At 59.1% G+C, this 19730-nt stretch overlaps 1 protein-coding gene across 1 annotated transcript in view; it reads left to right on the top strand.

Moving 5' to 3' along the window:
- The first annotated feature begins 4803 nt into the window (after nt 1-4803).
- Nucleotides 4804-19730, top strand: part of MYO15A (myosin XVA) — a 51501-nt gene continuing 36574 nt past the window's right edge. Inside the window, exons 1-11 of the mRNA XM_033089247.1 lie at nt 4804-8418; nt 10440-10522; nt 11108-11171; nt 11964-12073; nt 12423-12497; nt 12728-12818; nt 17160-17165; nt 17551-17654; nt 17798-17861; nt 18817-18930; nt 19436-19597. Of these exons, the coding sequence (XP_032945138.1) occupies nt 4804-8418; nt 10440-10522; nt 11108-11171; nt 11964-12073; nt 12423-12497; nt 12728-12818; nt 17160-17165; nt 17551-17654; nt 17798-17861; nt 18817-18930; nt 19436-19597 (4488 nt within the window). The remainder of the gene's footprint in view (nt 8419-10439; nt 10523-11107; nt 11172-11963; nt 12074-12422; nt 12498-12727; nt 12819-17159; nt 17166-17550; nt 17655-17797; nt 17862-18816; nt 18931-19435; nt 19598-19730) is intronic.

The following is a 19730-nucleotide window of genomic DNA, read 5'->3' as shown; positions in this document are numbered from 1 at the left end:
GGATCTGAGGCCAGCATGGCTATGCCATCTTAGCCTCAGTGACAGCCACAGGCTCTGCATGCTGTGCTCACCCAGGCTGGTGCGAGCTGGCAGCTCCCAGGCCCTTGTGCTCGGGGAGGCATCCTTAGGCCTGGAGAAGCCTCTCCTGACACCTCCCAAGTGTTCCCCGTCCCACCAGCATCAACTGCAAGGGTCGGGCCCTGCGCTAGGCAGCCACCCTGTTCCATCCCTCACCAGAAAGGGTCCTGTGGGCAGGCCCTGCTGCCCGCAGCCACCCAGATCACCTTCCCAGAGCAGAGGGCAGCAACGGCCGGCAGTACTGCGATCAGCAATAAGGACAGCACTTTGTGCCTGGCTCCCTACTTCTCTCTGAATGCTTCCGTCAGCCCCAGGAGTAGGAGGCTCTATTAGCACTCACACGTACAGATGACAACCAAGTGTAGAGGCTGTATGACTTGCTGCGGTCAGATCCAGGACAGGAACTGGACCTGACCCAGAGCTCTGAGACACCCGGCCCCACATCCCCTGGGCTCCACTCCCACAGCTGGGCTCGCCTCTCTGAGCTTCAGTCTCTTCATCTGTACAGTGGTGCTTCGGGACCCAGGGACCTGCTTGAAGTTTGCTGTAGGCCCTGGTCAAGCCTGCTGGCCTCTCAGTTCTCCTGGGCAAACTCCAGGAGGCCAAGGAGCCCCGAGTGGGGGCGCAGAGGGCGTGGCTGTGGGAGGTGTCCTGGAGCCCAAATAGCCCTGCCCCTCTCCCCTCCTGTTTCCTCAAATGTCACATGGAACCGAGGGGTGGCGTTGGACACTGTAGCCCTGACGTTCTTCTGGGAGCTCCTCTGAAGGGCTGTTTCTACTCCGTGTCCAACTCCTTTTTTCCCCATTTTCAGTTTTTCTCTTTTTAAATGTTATTTGTTTGTTCGTTTGAATTAGAAATGTATCCACGTTTTGAAACTCAAACCACAAAAATGATTACAGTGAGATAACCACTGTCATCAATTTCTTGTGTATCTTTTCCAATATTTCTACATGTAAATAAAAGCAAATGGGAAATCATATTCTTACACACTTCTTACAAAAAGACAGCCCTCGCTATATATTACAGACAACACACTGTTTCCGCACCATGCTCCACTCATCAGCAGATCTGGAGATGTCCCTTCGCACACAAAATCGTCTGCATTTTTATTACAGCTGTGCAGTCATCCCTGTGGGATGTACACGGCGTATTGTAGAAAAGAGTAGTTCGGTACGCAGGCTATTCCGTGCGCAGGAGCCTCTGTAGGACGCATACCCAGCAATGGCCTCTTCCTCCCTCCTTCCCTCCTTTTTTTTTTGAGATGTAATCCACACACCACACAATTCACGCACTAAAGCGTGTACGATGGCGTGGGTTTTGGTGTGTTCACAGGGACACACCCTGCGACCACCACAGGCCTTTCTTCCTTGAACCTTTTGTCGTCAGACTGTAAACCCCTTGCCCCCACCATTCCACTGGGACCACCCTTGTCACTCTGTATAGCTGCTTCCAGTGGTTGGCTCTCTGTCCTCAACTAACCTGACCCATGTGCCCATTTGCCACAGCAGCTGCCCTGCCCTCCGTTTCAGCCACTCACCACTTCTTTGGCCCCAAACAGTGCAGCTCCAGGACTCGTTCCTTGGGCCTCTACTCCACCCGCACTCATGCCCTACTGTCATCCTCCAGAGCTGTGGCTTCGACACCACTAGGTGCCAGTGACTCCCTAAGTGATGTTATCAGCCCTGAGCTCTGTGATGCCCCCCACCTCCTTGGCAGTGCCCAGCAGACATCTGAAACCAACAGGTCCAAAGCTGACGTCCGGTCTTTCCTCCTCTACCTGCTCTGCCTATAGCCTTCCTCCTCCAGCTGTGGCCTCTCCATCCTCCCTTTGTTGAGTAAGGAAGTCTCGGCAGGTACTGTGACTCCCCTGTAAATCCTGTTGGCTCTCTTTGCAAGATACACCAGCATCCCACCACTTCTCTCCACCCCCACCGCCCGCAGACTGTTCCAGTCCCCCTGCAGCAGCCAGGGGAATCCTGTGAAGACCGAGGCCCAATTCCATGCCTTCTCTGCCAAGTCCTTCCTGTGGCCTGCAGGGCCCTGCACACCTAGCCCCAGCCTCTGGCCTCATCTCCCATCTGTGCCTGACTGCACTGCTGTCACCCTGACCTCGCTGTTCCTCCATCACATCAGGAGCATTGTGCATCCCCCAGAGCCCCTTCCCTCTCCTCCTGTAGCTCTTGGCCCGTGTCACTTCCCAGACGGGCCATCCCCCACCCCCAGACAATGTTGCACACACACACACTTCTGCATGCCCCTTCCCTGCTTAGCACATTTCAATTCCAGCATTTATTAACCACCTGACCAATCACATCTTTTGCTTATGGTTCCTTGTTTGTTGATAACTCCCTATATGTTAATTCCACGAGGGTAGGGTTTTTATCTGTTTTGTTCTCAGCTGTATCCCCAGCGCTTATACAGAGCCTGGTGCATAGCAGGCTTTCAACAGATACTTCTGAATGAACAAATGAACAACCAAGCAAATGTGTGCTGGCTACAGGACCCTGAGGGTCAGGGTCTAGGCTGACTGGGGAGTCCAGCTCCCATTCCACATGATGGCCCAAGTACCCACCCGGTCCTAGGTCCGAGCCCGGGTCTACCCTCCCAAGCGCGGTGACCTTGAACAAGTCACTTTCTCTCTCTGAGACAGTTTTCTTATCTGGAGAATAGAGATGATAGTTCTCATCCCAGGTGCCTGTGAGAATCTCATAAGATAATAGTGACTGGGGCCTCAATTTGGAAACTCGTTCCAGGAGGGACAAGATGTTAGCATCTTGGCTCAGATAGAACGATTCCCCCATCCCCCAATTTTTCCTCAAGTGGGCAGCAGCCACAGCCCAAGAGGCAGAATAGGCAGCATAGGAGGTGATGGGAAGAGTGGATGCCCCCTCAAAATCCCACAATGCAGGAGGCCCAGTTCTTACATGAGCCCCACCCGCACCCCGGAAGCTGCCTAATTGCTCGCGTTTCCTTCAAGTTCCCTTTCTGCTACCTGGGGGTTGCCTGTAGCAGGCACCACCAGCACCTGGCACGACCCCCTCCTGAATTGCTGGGCACCTGACTATCTCTCAGTGAATCTTGGGGGAGAAACAACAGAGATAAGAGGAGAAAAGTGAAAAGGCAGAGGAAGTGAGGAGATGGGGAGAAAGAGACCTTGCTCGCTTGCAGATTCACCTCTCAGTTCCTCCCCCCTTGTCTGAGAAGGGCTTCTCACTGTCCCCATTTTATAGCTGAGCAAGCTGAGGCTCCGAAGCCACCTGAAGGCATGGAGTCAGCAAGTGACAGAACCAGGGCCAGAACCTCTCTGCTCTGGGGTCTCCTACACAAAACCTTAAAGGACCAATTTGCTTTGGGACTAAACAGAAGTTCAGTGAGTAGGGAGCCTGATATTAGCTGGTGGTCTGTCTTCAGACACGCTGTGCCCTGTATGTCCTGATCCTTGATCCTTGGGAAAAGAGAGGAAGAAGGGGAGTGGGGAGGAACGAAGCCTCGGGTCCCAGAGTTGCCACCCAAGTTCTCCTCCCCACCCCCGTCATCTAACAAGCCACAGCTCCTACCTCTTATAGTGCAGATTCTCAAAAGTGGACTGGTCACCAGCCAGACAGTGGGCATATGGCCTTGGGTCAAGTGTCCAGTCTGGAACAATCAGCTGCACCCAGAGAGGGTAGGAGTCAAATGGCCACTGCCTTCTCAGCAAGGGCAGTGACTGAGAGACCAGGGACCTCAGATATGAACGACACATGTGGCATCCCCAGCCATTTATGCTACCCAGCAGCTCCAGCAGGTCTTGCTTCCTCCTCGTGAAAAAGGCAGGGCATGACTTATCACTCCCATTCGACAGATGAAGAAACTGAGGCCCAGAGAGGGCAAAGGGCTTTCCTTAGACCACATAGCCAGTCAGTGGCAGAACTGGGGATCAGGGCCAGGCTTGACCCATCCCCAGGTTCTGCTCCTCCAGCTCCCTGGCATGTGGCCTCACAAGGCTCTGCCGGAGTTGTACTGAGATGGTCTCGCTTTGCCCTGCCTTCTGAGCTGGCAGCCGAGTTCTCCCCAATGCATTATTTACACTCCCAAGAGCCAGCCAGCTCCTATTACACTGACCGCAGCCCTGGGCACTTGCCCTGCCCACTCCCTCCTCCTTTTCCCAGAACCTGGAGGGTCCAAGGTTCCCCTCCAAGGCACCTTGGTGGGTTTTGAACATCCCACCCTGGCTCAGGAGACACAGCTCCACTTCCAGCCCAGCACACATGTACTGGGCAGTTTAGGGCAGGTGGCTTCCCCCTCTCGGTGCTGTGTCTTCTTCCGAAAAGTGGCAGTGACCCAAGCACTCACTTTGGTGGGCTGAATGGGCTGAGGCACTGGGAGGGCTTGACCCCATCAGTACAGTGGTCCTGAAGGCCAAGATGGTCGGCCCCAGCACGGGCCTCTCAGCCAGGCTTCCCCTGCTCTGGGGTAAACAACACCCACGCACTTTCCACCACCGCTTGAAGGTGAAACCCAAGGCGGCGTTTGGAGGAAATAAATTATGGATCCGCCCTCTCGGAATCCAGGTCCTGGCCAGAAGCAGCTTAGCTGTCCCTCCCCAGGCCACCCACGCCAGTCCTGGCGACTCAGAACCAGAGGCCGCCTGTGCAGCTACAAGCAGGAGACCCAGCAGGTCCCCTTGTCTCCAAGTCCCTAACCTCGTGACACCGGCCCCAACCCGGTGGGGAGCAGACAGCCACCATGGCGGAGGAAGAGAAGAAACCCAAGAAGAAGAAGGGGAAGAAGCAGGAGCCGGAGAAGCCCAAACGGAGCCTGAAGGGGACGTCGCGGCTGTTCATGGGCTTCCGAGACCGCACGCCCAAGATCTCCAAGAAGGGTCAGTTCCGGAGTGCGTCAGCCTTCTTCTGGGGCCTCCACACCGGCCCCCAGAAGACCAAACGCAAGAAGAAGGCGCGCACCGTGCTGCAGTCGACGTCGAAGCTCATGACACAGATGCGCATGGGTAAGAAGAAGCGCGCGATGAAGGGCAAGAAGCCGTCCTTCATGGTTATCCGCTTTCCCGGCCGGCGTGGTTACGGCCGCCTCCGGCCGCGCGCCCAGTCCATCAGCAAGGCGTCCACAGCCATCAACTGGCTCACCAAAAGGTTCCTCATCAAGAAGGCCGAGGAGTCCGGCAGCGAACACACCACAATGGACGCCTGGCTCCATCGCTCCGGCTCCCACGTGGGCTCCCGCAAGCTGCCCTTTCCGTCGGGCGCCGAGATCCTGCAGCCCGGAGGCCGCCTGCGGAGGTTTCCCCGTAGCCGCAGCATCTACGCATCAGGCGAGCCGGTGGGCTTCCTGCCCTTCGAGGACGAGGCGCCCTTCCGGCACTCGGGCTCCCGCAAGTCCTTGTACGGGCTAGAAGGCTTCCAAGACCTCGGCGAGTACTACGACTACCACCGCGAGGGCGACGACTATTACGACCAGCAGTCGTTCTACCAGTATGAGGAGCAAGACCCCTACCTGGCCGCCTATGGCGCCTACGGCCCAGCCTGGCCACCCTACGGAGACCAACCCTACGGGTACCCTCCCGAGGACCCCTACGACTACTACCACCCTGACTATTACGGTGGCTCCTACTACCCCACGTCCGGCTACGGCTACGGCTATGGCTACGACGATTACGAGCCCCCCTACGCGCCCCCAGGAGGGTACGCGTCTCCCTACAGCTACTACGATGCCTACGAGGGCGAGCTGTACCCACACGGCTACTACCTGGACCCCTTCGCACCTTACCAGGCACCATACCCGCCCTACGACCTCCCGTACGACCTCCCGTACGATGTCCCTGCCTTTGATCCCTACGCGCTGCCCTATGCTGCGCCCTACGGTGTCCCCTACACCGAAGGCATCTACGGTGGTGGGAACCAGGCCATCTACGCCCCCGATGTGCCCTACCTCTACCCGGAGGAGTCAGCCTTCGCATACCCGTGGGTGCCGCCGCCCTTCCTGTCACCAGTCCACAACCCTTACGCCCACCCCATGGACGACATTTCGGAGCTAGAGGAGCTGGAGGAACCCGAGGAGGCGGCCCGGGAGCGGCAGGGCACCTCTTTCCGCCTGCCCAGCTCAGCCTTCTTCGAGCAGCAGGGCATGGACAAGCCCGCCAGGTCCAAGCTCTCCCTTATCCGCAGGTTCCGCCTCTTCCCGCGGCCCCAGGTGAAGCTGTTTGGGAAGGAGAAGCTGGAGGTGCCCCTGCCCCCCTCCCTGGACATCCCCCTGCCCTTGGGAGATGCGGATGAGGACGAGGAAGAGGTGCCTCCGATGCCCACGCGGCCCTACACGCACCCCTTCTGGGGCTTCCTCACGCCGCGCCAGCGCAACTTCCAGCGCGCTCTGTCGGCCTTCGGCGCCCACCGCATCCACCACGGCCTGGGCTTCGGCCCTCAGTTCGGCCTCCCCCAACCGCGCCCGACCACTTCGGCCACTTCGCTGGCGCGCTTCCTCAAAAAGACACTGTCGGAGAAGAAGCCGGTCCAGCGGCTCAGGGGCAGCCAGAAGGCCCGGCTGGGAAGCCCGGTAGTCAGGGAGGCGGCCTACAAGCGCTTCGGCTACAAGCTGGCGGGTATGGACCCCGACCGGCCCAACACGCCCATCATGCTGAGGAGGGCCGAGGCGCGCACGCGCAACAACAACAACTCGCACCACGTGCCCGCGCCCGCGCCGCCCGCCCACTGGAGCGCGCTGCTCCCGCCGCCGGCGCCCCAGCGGCCCCCCAGCCCCGCGCCCCCGCCCGACGCCCCCTTCTCCCCGGCCCTCTCGGGCCTGCCGCGGCCAGTGTCACCCTATGGCTCGCTCCGCCGCCACCCGCCGCCCTGGGCTGCCCCGGCCCATGTGCCGCTCACACCGCAGGCCAACTGGTGGGCGTTCCTGGAGCCCCCGAGCGTGAGCCCCGAGGTGCCCCCCGACCTGCTGGCCTTTCCCGTACCCCGACCTTCCTTCCGTGGCTCCCGCCGGCGAGGGGCAGCCTTTGACTTCCCCAGCCCGTCCCCACGGGCCTCGCAGAGGCAGGCCTGGCCGCCCCTGCCCTCGCCCCAGCCCTCGCTGAGGAGCCTGCCGGGCCTGGGCTACCGTTCGCCCGTGGGGCCGGCGTCCCCTCAGCCTTCCATCCGCGCCGGCCCCTTCCAGCCGCCCTTGTCCCCGCCGCCCCGCCGTCCCCACTCGTTGCGGGAGCCCTTGTTCCCACGCCACCGAGTCTCTGGGCGCCGGGGCCCACCCCGCTCGCCCACGCTGGGCTCGCGGCGGCAGCCCTCCCCGCCCCCTCTGCTGGGCCCTAGCCCGCGGCGCTACTCGCTCAACCTGCCCTCGCGCCTCCCACACACGTGGCGCCGCCTCAGCGCGCCGCCCACCAGGGCCGTGAAGCCCCGGGTGCGCCAATCCTTCCACCGGCCAAAGAGTCCTGGGTCTTGGCGGGCAGCAGTGGCTGAGGCTGCGGCTACCCCGGAGCTCTCGGAGAGCCAGCGCGAGTCCGAGGACTCGGGAATGCCCTGGACTGTGCCCCCACTGGCCCCCAGCTGGGACGTGGACATGCCTCCCACCCAGCGCCCATCCTCACCCTGGTCAGGAGGTGCTAGGAGCCGCAAGGGCTTTTCCAGGCCACCCCCTATACCTGAAAACCCCTTCCTCCAGCATGTGGGCCCTGTGCCGTCCCCTGACTCCCAGCCCGAAGACTCAGCGACTGACTTGACCGGTGTCTTCCTGAGTAGACACCATGACCTGGGGCCTGGACAGCTGGCCCAGTCGGCTGGCCCCAGCCCTGAGAAACCCGACGAAGAGGCCCCCCCAGGGGATCCCCAGCCACCAACAGAGGCTGAACCCCCCACCTCAATGCCTCCCAAGGACTCCCCCCCAGAGCGGAAGGCACTAAAGCTAAGCTTCTCCCACCCACTGTCTGCACGTGACCAGATGAGGGCCACGTGGCCACCATGGCGCCGCTGGGGGACGCTGCCCAGTGTCCCAGCCCCCGTGGCGCCCACTGGGGTGCTGGGGCCCCTATCCAAGGTGGGTGGGCAGCACCAGGCAGGTCCGGGGCGTTTTGCGGTGGTCATGCCTCAGCAAAAGCTGAGCTCTTCCCAGACAGTTGGTCCTGCCACTCTGCAGCCCCCCACCCAGCTGACCCAGGACCCAAAACCGGGTCCCAAACCAAGAGCGTGGAGTCTGGTCTGGTCCTGCTTCTGGCTGTCAGCGCAGACCCACCAACCCTGGCCACAAGCACAGGACCGCCCCCCATCCTGCCGCCTGGACCCTGGAGCTGCCTGTCTATCCCATGGGGGCCCCTGGGAAGAGGTTGGCCCCAAGAGCTGGTGGAACAAGGTATGGGGGCACAGCTCAGAGGGAGGGCTTGGGGGTTCTGTCCTGGGACACAGGGCAGGAGACAGCCTCAGGAGCCGGGTGGACTGCTGCCTGCTCGGGCCTCACAGTCTTCCCGTCTGTAACTTGGGAAGACCAGCCCCAGGCTCCCCAAGCCTCTCTCTGGAGGGTGGAACAAGGGGATGGCCCGCCCAGACAGGCACTGGACAGAGGCACCAGAAACTCCTCTCAGGTCACTTTGGGAAAGGGATCTTGTCCCAGCTGGGCTCTGAGCAGCTTTGTCCTGGTCCAGTCTGGACGGCACGTCCATCCTGTCGCCCTTCAGAGATGCTGGCTGAGTACAGAACTGCAGTACTTGCCTGTCTACCCTGTCCCACCCCCACGTTTATATCCATGCTGTTTCTCTTGCCTCCTCCTGACCCTCCCCCCCAGTTGGAGCCTTCTCTCTCTCTGAGGTTCCTGCTTAAGGGCAGTTCCCTGGGCTGCAGGATTCTGAACTACCTGAGGGATGGGCTTCAGGAACCAAACTTTCAGCCTCTTCATTGAACAGTGGGGAAACTGAAGCCCAGAAGGTCACACAGTAGATCAGAGCTGAGCCAGGAGTCTGGCCACCTGTGGAATGCAGGGCAAGCAACTTGCCTGAGGGGTGCCAAGCCCGTGCCTGGCTGCCACGCGGGTGGTGGAATGCGAGTCGGACTCCGAGTGGCCTGGCCGTCAGGGAAGGGGGGTGGTCACCGGAGCCTCCCCCGGGACGCCTGGGGTGGGCGGGGCATGCAGGGGCGGCAGGAGTTTCTCAGCCTTATGCAGACGGTGCCGGTGCCCCGTGGAGCGGGCAGCCAGCTGGCCCCACGATGGCGACGGGGGCAGCCTGGCTGTTGGGGGGCCCCTGGCCTCGGCGGCGGGTGCCCCAGGCTGTGTGGGCCGCAGCGTTGCGGGAGCGGGCCACGGGGCGCCCTGGGGTGAGGGGCAAGGATGCCTGGGCCCTCCTCACCCTGGAATACGTGAGTGGCTGAATTATTCAGGGTTTGTGGCCACTGGTGCACTGGGGCAGGCGGGTGGGCGGGAGGCCAGGGCCTCAGGGTGATACTTGCCGTGGCCTCCTTAGCACGCAGTAGTATCCCCTTTCCTCACCTGCTCGGGGAGGGTTCAGGACGGATCTGAGAGGCTGGAAAGGTGAAGCTCACACGTGTGCTCAGTCGTGTACATCACATGCCGGCCTGCGTGCCTGGGGTGTGTGCTCGGGTGTACCAGAGCCAAACAAGGAGAGTGTGTGTGTGCACGCTCAAGGTCTGAGCAGCTGTGACATCTGGGGGGTTATGTATGTACATAGTGAGGCACAGAGGAGAGCCTGTAGCCCAAAGGTGGAATCGGGACTTTCGTCGTAAGATCCCCAAAGGTGAGGACAGCTCCAGGTATCCGTGCACGTGAGAACATGTCACATGGACGCTGGGATCATGTGCCTCCAGCACCACAGGCCTTCACCCATGTCCTCAGGCGTCTTGCAAGACACAGCTGTGCATGGGAGTGGGATGAGCTACAAACGCCATTGCCTGAGGGTCTGTGCGTGTGGGCCTGCACGTTTGTCCCACAGGGGTATGGCATGCAGTGGGACAGTGTCAGTCTTGGCCTTTCTGGAGGCCCCATGCACCAAGATACGAATGTTCATCAAGTTGTCACATAAACAAAGACTTGGAGCCCACCCTGGAGAAGGGTGTCAGCACTGGGAAAGCATGAGGTTAGGAGGGCTTCCAGCAAGGCTCTGGGAGCAGTGCCCATGTGCAGTGCTCACCCCCCGCGGCAGGACACGTAGAGCACATGGGAACACACGGGCAGCGGGCAGCTGTGTGTCCCTGTGAGGGCCGCATGCAGGCTCCACCGGCCATGTCACTTCAAGGCCAGGAGGCCCACCGGACCCACCTGGCCTGGACTTAGGGTTCCCTCTTCTACAACAGGAGCAGGTCCCAAGCCAGGGGCCATGCGTGGGTGCCCTCCAACTAGGTGACCACAGACTCTCTCTTTGACAGATGCACTCCATCCGCAACCTGCCATCCACGCGGTTCCGTGAGCAGCAGCGGGAGGATGGTGTGGAGGACATGACACAGCTGGAGTGAGTGGGCAGGATGGCAGGGTCAGTGCGGGGTCACAGTGCAGGTGCCACACTCCCAGCCAGAGCGCCTTCTCCCACCAGGGTGCCTCTCACCTCCTGGAACATTTTCAGAGTCTCAGTTTCCTTATCTGCGAACTGAGGCTCATGTGATATCGCAAACGCCACACGTGTGCACAGAATAGCTCTGCGAGTCAGACAGGCCTGGGCTCAGCCAGCCCCACCACTTACCCGCTGGGGAATCTCGGGCAAATCACTTGGCCTCTATGTACCTCAGTTTCTCATCTCCAAGATGGGAGTCACATGACTGTCGTGACGGTGCTGGCACGTTGGAGGTACCTGAAATGTGAGCGTTGTGCTGCTCAACATTGTTATTCCTCTGTCCTCACATCCACAACCCAGTGAGGAAGGGACAGTGATTGTATCCACGGGACAGATAAAGAAACTGAGGCACAGAGAGGTTAAGTAACTTCCCAAGGCCTCATGGTTTGTTGGGGTCAGAGACAGGACTTGAACTCAGGCCCTTCTGACCAGGGCCCTGCACTGAGGGAACGCTGGCCCTGACTGCCCTTCTCCCTGCCCTCCCAGGGACCTCCAGGAGACCACCGTGCTGTCCAACCTCAAGACCAGATTTGAACGGAACCTTATCTACGTGAGTCATGGGGCTGGCCCTGCCCTGGGCTCAGGTGTGGCACGCATCTGTCTCCTTGCCTCCCGGGGCTCCAGTGGGAAGCATGGTTCTCCTGCTGGAACCCAGACTGGAGACCTCTGGTTTCAACTCTGGGGTTTCTACTATTTGAGCACAACACACTAGAGCTTGGAGCTCTGAAATCCACTTTTCTGAACATAGAGTCTTAGAGTGGTGGATGCCAGGGGCAGAGCCCTACAGATAGGGAACCCCTTGGGTAAAGCTTCCGGAGTCCTAGAATCCACAGATGTGGGTCCCAGGAGTGGGGCGGCTGGGAGAGGAAGGGTGCTGTTGTCCCCAGAATGGCAGAGCGGAGGCCCAGAACCACGTGGGGGGGGGCAGGGCCACCGAGAAAGGCTCCGGCTGCCTCTGAATCCCCTGCGACCCCGCCCCCCACCCGCTCTGGGCAGTACAGGTTTGACTTCACTATGAGGCAGAAGCTGCTGGAGCCTGGCCCTGACTATGAATAAATGAAGTAGGTAGCAGCTGACACAGCCACCTTTGCAGAATCATGGCTGCGCGGCATTGCTCACTCCAAACTCCTCCCAGCCTCAGCCTGGCCCGGTACCTGAAATCCCACTACCAGAACAGAGGACCCATCAAGCTGTTAGAGGGCCCAAGGTTCAAACACCAAGGCCAGGCAGCCAGATGTGTGTCCCCATGGAAACAGGGATCCAGGCTCCCAGGAGAGGGAGAGGGAGGGGCACACAGGGCTGCAAGGAGCCATGGGCACTGAGGCCACTGTCTGCCCAGCAGACATATATCGGTAGCATCCTGGTGTCGGTGAACCCGTACCGAATGTTTGGAATCTATGGGCCGGAGCAGGTGCAGCAGTACAGTGGGCGGGCCCTGGGAGAGAATCCCCCGTGAGTGTTTCTCAGGCTGGGGGAGGGAACTGTCCTGGGCTCTCCTGGGTCCCTGTCTGAACTTGGTGAGTCCCTGGCTGCCTGTCAGCCGTGACTCAGGGCTGATGGTGGTGGGCAGCCCTCCTGCTCAGCCCGACGGTCTTTCCCCAAGCCTGGCCACAGCCCCTACTGGGTGGGAGGCCATTGTGGCTCAGACCACGGTGGGGAGCATTGGAGGGAGCATTGCCCCAAGGGTTGGGGGGGTAAGAGCAGAATTGGCTGGACAGAGATGCCCCCCACCCACCCCCTGGGAGGTTTGGAAGCATGAAGACAGGCCCTCCCCAGTGCCCCCTGTGGCCTGTCTCTCCAGGCATCTCTTTGCAATTGCAAATCTTGCCTTCGCCAAAATGCTCGATGCCAAACAGAACCAGTGCATAATCATCAGGTGAGCAGCCGCTCAGGCTGGGGACCTTGGTGCATGGGGGAGGGGATAGATGGGGGGACCTCAGGCAACGGGTTTTCATCGGGACAGACCTGCTGTGGGACCTGGGGCAATCACTCGACATCTCTGGGCCAGCCTGCCTGCTCATGTCTTCTTGCATTATGGTGTGGTTGGGGGAGCCCAGAAGAGGCAGTGAACTGGTTGAAGCTCACTCTGCCCCTTTGCTCGGTCAGTGGAGAGAGCGGCTCTGGAAAAACTGAGGCCACAAAGCTGATTCTACGCTACCTGGCTGCCATGAACCAGAAACGGGGCATCATGCAGCAGGTAAGTCTGTCTGTCCCCAGGGCCCTCAGCACCCCTTGTGCTCCCCAAGAGGCAAGACTTCTAATGGCTCACTTGGGTGGGAAGGCTGAGCCCAGGGTTGCACCAAGAGGGCTCTTAGGACTTGGGACTCTCTCTGCCAGCCCTCCCAGGGAGCGTCTCCCAGGGTTCCCTCCGCCTGTGTCTGTGCAGCTCTGGGTTCCAGCTCTCATGGGCCTGGCCAGAGTAGAGGCGACATGAGCAAGGGGAGTCACTCCACTTCTCCCACCTGGCCTCACCTTTCTTGTTATGGCCCTATTAGTCGTCAAAGAAGCAGGACAAGCCTGAATGTGGGGGAGGCCCATGGAAGGGGGGGTCAGTAGATGCCGGGGCACTGAGGAGGCCAGGCCAGGGTCTGCAGGATTGAGGTCTGCTGAGAATCCTCTGAATCTGAGAACGTTAGAGGTTTCCCAAGAACCTATTGTGTGCTGGGCCTGGGCTAGGCTCTGGGAAGGCAGGCAACAGCAATGCAGACCGACTAATGTTCCCACCCTTATGGGAATTCCATTCTAGTAGAGGAGAAAGAAAGAAAAATAATACCCAAGTAAATTATGTCTATGTGAAAGGGTGGTAAGTTGTGGAGAAAAAAAAGTAGGGAGGAGGATGGGGAGTGTCAGGGGTTGTAATTTGAAATGTGGTGGTCAGGGTATGCCCTACGGAGAGGCGAGGGCATGGGCCCTGAGGGCGTCTGGGGGAAGAGCAGGCAGGCAAAGGGAAGAGCACACGCAAAAGCCCTGGGGTGCAAACAGGTCTGGTGTGCTCGGTGCAGAGTGGCAGCATGGAGTCCAGGTGAGGGAGGACGGTGGCTCCGGCCAAGGAGCTGGACCCCAGTGCGGTTCAGAGGACAGCCAGCGACTTGTTGAGGGACCAGAGAGGGTTATAAAAGAGAGCCAGTCCAGGAGGCATTGAGCCTAGGCCACAGGCAGCACGAAGCTGCCACCAGCTGGGCGAGAAGAGCTGCAGAGAGAAGACAGATGCCCTTGAGGTGTCTTCTGGGCATCCACACAGAGATGGTGGGGAGGTGTGGATGCACCACGAGCCTGGAGCTCAGGGAAGGTGGGGCTGGAGGCAAAGGCCCATCAGCTCAGAACCTGACTCTCAGAATCCCCGCCCTGGGCCCACAAAGGTTTACAAGGGGCCACAGTGACCCAGCCAATGGCAATCTCAGCAGGTGATCTTGGGGGCATTTGGTGGGGGCTGCTCAGCCCTCAGTGGGGAGTGGGTCAGCCCAGGCTTTGCAGTCAGCAGGGTTACTTCCTGGCAGGCACCTTGGCCTGGCAGCCCCTCCCATCCGCCTGAGTCTCCTGGCAGGCAGCCAACCAGACCACCCCTTGGCTCCAGGCAGGGTTTTTAAATCCTCCAAGGTTAGACTTCTGGAGGGACTGGCTAGGTAGGCAGTAAAAGTGTGCATGGAGCCCTTCCTTGCAAGTGTGGAGGTGCCTTCAGTCACATCACTCCAGAGCCTCACAGCAGCCTGGGGCAGGGACGTTGGTGTCCATTCACGGATGGCGAAACTGAGCACGTGATGACTTACGCAGGGTCCCAGAGTGAGCAGGTGAGGAGATGGGACATGAAGCTCACAGCAGAGCACTGTCTGGCAGGGGTGAGGGAGGACGGTTGGAGCTGCGGGACATGGCAGGTGTGCAAGTTTCTGTGCCAGGCACACGGTAGGTGTGAGAATGTGCCAGCCAGCTAGGATAACCATGGGCTCATTTCCTAGCTGCTCTCCGCCCTGCTCATGTACGAGGTGTGATCAAAAAGCATGGTGAATGTTTAAATTGAAAAAACTTATTACAGGAAAAGACACACTGCCATTAGTCCCCCTCAAAACACCCCCCCTCGCTTCAAGCACACTGATCCCATCGTTCTGGCCACTTTCTGAAGCAGTTCTGGAAGTCCTCTTTTGTGAGTGTCTTAGTTGCGCTGTCGTGGCTGCCTCCATGTCCTGAATCATTTTGACTTTGGGAAGAGGCAGAAGTCGCATGGTGCCAGATCCGGTGAATAAGGTGGATGAGGACACACCGTAATGTTTTTATTTGATAGAAATTGCCATACACCAGAAGCGATGTGTGACATGGAACCTTTCCATTGTGATCACAAAATACAGTGAATGCTGCTGCCGAGTGCCATCCAACGGAAAGGCAGGGATCTTCAATACGGGAAGTGGTGCATCGAACATTAGTAACAGTGTGTGACAAGTTTCAGCTTGTTCGGTGCAGTCAGTCGGGTGTGAGCTACGGTTGAGAGAAGATGTATTTTAAAGTGTGCTGTAAATCCTCCTCCATCGTGACAGTGCTCCGTGTCACACATCGCTTCTGGTATACGGCATTTTCTGTCAAATAACGACATTAGGGTGTGTCCTCATCTACCTTAGTCACCGGATCTGGCACTGTGCGACTTCTGGCTCTTCCCCAAAGTCAAAATGATTCAGGACATGGAGGCAGCCACGATCGCACAACTAAGACACTCCCAGAACTGCTTCAGAAAGTGGCCAGAACAGTGGGATCAGTGTGTTCGAGGCGAGGGGGGGTGTTTTGAGGGGGACTAATGGCAGTATGTCTTTCACTGTAATAAGTTTTCATTTAAGCATTCACCGTATGTTTTGATCGCACCTCATACGGACAGGCCAGATCTAGGACCCCTGTCAGGCAGGTCTGGATTCAGTGTTGTAAACAGTGTCCCTCATCTTGGCCCCTCCCTCCCCAGGTATGGGCACCATCCCCAACCAGTCTCCCATTGGTCAGCAAGATGGTGCCACTAACGCACAATGAGCACCTCCCAACGTGCCAGAAAAAGTCTCAGGGCTCCCTCTCGTTGAACTGGTTTTGGCCACGTGTCCTCACTGGACCCAGTCATGCCTTGACTACCTGAGGCTTGGGCCACTGAGCTGGGAATGTGACAAGGGCTCCCCAGGGGGTGGATGCTGTTCACCCCAAACCACAGGCACCACCCCACCTGGGGTCTGGGCTGATGGCCCCACAGGGCCAGATGTTCACCTGCCTGGCTCGTCTGTCCTTGCCCCAGCCCTGCGGTGGGCACTAGGCCCAGACAGCAGCTGATCCACCCTCAGGGAACTCCCAGACTAAGGGATAGTATAGGCCACACCAGGCAGACCCCGACTCACTGAGCAGCCCCAGGCTAGCCCCTGCTCCTCTCTAGGCCTCAGTCTGTCCCTCTGTACAATGGACACAGGATTTCCTGATAAACAGGACTGTGGGGTGACCAGATGGAGGAAACTGGCACTGTCCCCAAGGTAACAGGTATTATTTCTGCAGAGACCAGGCCTCCAGGCCTCCCCTGCTGCTCCCCTCAGAATTTATCCTGAGGAAATGAAGTCAGCCAGCGAGAACACTGCACACCCAGCTACGCACATGGTGTTGTGCTCTCACTCTTACAGACGCTGGCGTCCAGGGCACATTACCTCACCTCTCCGAGCCTCAGTCTCCTAATCTGTAAAATAAGGGCGATATTAGTGCCTGCTTCATAGGATTGTCCACTATGATATAATTAGGCCAAAGAGTCCGGCGCATAGTAGGTGCTTAATAACTGCAAGCTGTGATTAGCTGTGCTCTGGGTGGCTCCGCTCTCATAAAATACTATTCCTCATTTCTTCTGTTTAGCAGATGTTTGTTCAGGGTCCTAGGCACCAGGTCCTATGTAGCTGCTGGGGATCCAGAGGTGGGCAGACAGATTCCTGCCTGTGGAGGCTGACATTCCAGAGGAGAGACAAGATACAAAGAAATGAGAGCATTTGCCAGTGGTACTGAGGGCTACAGAGGGAGAGAATTCTGAGGCTCACAGACAGGCGGTGCCTGAGGGTCCCGGGCACAGCCGAGAGGCCACGGTGCCGGGCGGAGTGAGGGAGACAAGCAGGCGGTGAGGCCAGCAGGGGCGGGGCTGAGCAGGGCCTTGGACGTCGCTGGAAGGACTTGGCTTTGAGCCTGAGTGCAGTGGGAGAACATGACCTGGAGGGAGCACGGGCAGGATCAGGCAGGAGGCTCCTGCAGGAGCCCAGGTGAGCCGTGTGGAGGGGAGAGGATGTCCCCAGAACCTGTGGCAGGTGGACCCGGCACTCCCACACCTAGGGCCTCACTGCAGTCCCCAAGCTCGTGCACCTGGGGTCTCTGAGGCTAGTGGCTTTCCTCTCACCTGGTGGCTCTCTGCCCACCTCAGGACCCCAAGGGGTCAGCCAGTCCCCCTCCGTGGTCGGAGGCCCCTGGTGTTGTGGGGGACAGGGGGCAGTCCTACAGGTGACCTGCTTCTGTTCTGTGCTTCTCTCCTTCTCTCTCCTGGCTGCTCATGAAGATAAAGGTACGTGGAGTGTGTGAGTGCGTGTACGTGTGCATGCTCGTGCCCCTGTGAAATGCATGTCTGGGTGTGCATGTGTGCGCACACTCGTGTGTGACAGCAGATGGACAGGAAGCAGTGTCTAAAGGCCTGTCCTGACGTGGCTGCCTTGTGAAGGGCCCGAGCTGGGAGAGGGGGGGCAGGGGTCTGCGTGTAGGGATTGAGCAGCATGATGTCAGGGCATTGGGGGACACTATGGAGACCTGGGGTTCTATAGGGAGCCCACTTCTGGTTGCCCCTCACAAACGGGGTCCTTGGGGAGGTCTGTGTCTGGGGAAGCCTGGGGTGGCCCTAGTCACGCTCCCCACTCTAGGCTCCCAGAATAATTCCCACGTCTTCTGGGGTCCAGATCCTGGAGGCAACACCCTTGCTGGAGTCCTTCGGGAATGCCAAAACGGTCAGGAACGACAACTCCAGCCGCTTCGGGAAGTTTGTGGAAATCTTTCTGGAAGGGTGAGTGGGGCCGTGGAGGAACCCCCAAAGTCCCTGCAGCACACTCCATGTCCTGGCACAGCCCCCGGAGCAACATCGGCCATCATCACCCCCACCCTGCCCACTGGCTGCCCAGGCCAGTAACTGTGCTCCCCCATTTCCAGGGGTGTGATCTCTGGTGCCATAACCTCCCAGTACCTGCTTGAGAAATCCAGGATTGTGTTTCAGGTGGGCCAGGCTCTCCCAGGCCGTTGTGTGCTGGGACGTGGGATGGGTCGGGGGTGTCTCTGTGTGTGTGTGTCTGTGTGTGTGTGTGTGTGTGTGTGTGTGGATACACAGAGAGCCTGGACCCCCCGGGGGGGGCGGCGGTAAATGTTGAATTAATGAACAAATGTATTGTGAGCATGTGACTGAGCCCCCTCCCCGCCTCCACGCCCTGCAGCCGCGTTGGCTCTTCCCTGTCCCTGAAGCACACCAGGCACGATCCTGCCTCAGGGCCTTTGCACCTACTAGTCCTTCTACCTGGAGCGCTCTTCCCGTAGACACCCGCATGGCCAAACCCCTCACCTCCGGCAGGTCTCCCCTGACACGTCATCTACCCAGGGGAGCTATCCCATTAAAAATGCTGCCCCTCTGCCCCACGCGGGAACTCCCCACCTCCTTTACTGCTTTATTTCTTACCACCTGACATGTTTTGTGTTTTCACCGGTGATTTGCTGTCTGTCTCCGCAGCTAGGAGGTGGGCTCCCTGAGGCCAGGGGCTTCTGTCTGCCTCATTCCCCATTATGTCCCGAGGGCCTAGAACAGGGCCCTGCCCACAGTGGGTGCTTAGCCACCCTGGCTGAGCCATGAGGAGGCCTGCGTGTGGTGTCTGCTCTGTGGGCTCCCGTAGATGTCGGTGTGTGTAGCTGGTACACGTGCGAGAAGGGCCACTTTTATTTCTCCAAACAAATTAAATCCTGCCCAGAGCCCCCTCCCCACCATATCAGGGCTTCTCCATTCCCTGCCACTGTCCCCCCAACGGGTGCCAGGCTGGGAGCTCACTCCGCACAGAGCTGCCCAGTCTCATTTGCAGGCCCATGTGTGTATTTATATTTGTGGCCACACCTGGGCCTATATGTGTGTCGGGGGGTCACCTAGGTGGGCGGCTCTCTCTCTGCACCCCCCCCCACCCACTCTGCAGGCCAAAAATGAGAGGAACTACCACATCTTCTACGAGCTACTGGCCGGGCTGCCCGCGCAGCTCCGGCAGGCCTTCAGCCTGCAGGAAGCTGAGACCTACTACTACCTGAACCAGGTAAGCACCAGCAAGGATCTGAGGGTCTCCAGCCCTGGCCCCCTGTCCCATCACCCCAGTGGGCTGAGAGAGCCAAGTCATGGTGTCCTGATGACAGCGAAGGCGATGGAGGTTTGGAAGGGCAAATTGGGATTTGAGGTGTCTCATTACAGCAAGCAGACAAAGCTGGGGCAGGGGAGGCCCACCTGACTCTTCATTTTTCTGGAGCCTAGAACAGAATTAAGCGGCCTTGAGCTACTACACATCCCCTCTAGTGCCTCAGCTTCCACATCTGTAAAGTGGGGATAGCACAGTACCACTTTCCAGGAATGTGTGAGGATTAGACGAAGGAAATGTATGTAAAACACTTACCACAGTACCTGCTCAGAGCCTCCCGGCCTATGGGAACGGAGCGAGAGCTGAGTGACCAGCTCTGGCCACACAGTGGGGTTGGGGCAGAGCAGAGGCCTGGAGGGCTCCCGGCCCTCATGCAGGGTCCCTGACCCCTCGCCCTGCCCTTGCCCAGGGTGGGAATTGTGAGATTTCGGGGAAGAGTGACGCGGACGACTTCCGCCGGCTCCTGGCTGCCATGGAGGTGCTGGGTTTCAGCCGGGAAGACCAGGACAGTATTTTCCGCATCCTGGCCTCCATCCTGCACCTGGGCAATGTCTACTTTGAGAAGTATGAGGTGAGAGAACGCCACAGCCTGCCGTGGGACTGCAGCACTCTCAGGACACAGGCGCCTTCTCAGAGGCATAGAATTATTTATATTTGCCTCTCAGGTTACACCATGCACACACGTATCATTAGTTCTCCCCCAC

This window comes from Rhinolophus ferrumequinum, chromosome 21 (assembly GCF_004115265.2).
Source record: "Rhinolophus ferrumequinum isolate MPI-CBG mRhiFer1 chromosome 21, mRhiFer1_v1.p, whole genome shotgun sequence".
Taxonomy (NCBI): Eukaryota; Metazoa; Chordata; class Mammalia; order Chiroptera; family Rhinolophidae; genus Rhinolophus; species Rhinolophus ferrumequinum.
Note: the sequence above shows the minus strand (reverse complement) of the source record. Positions and strands in the feature narration are given on the sequence as shown.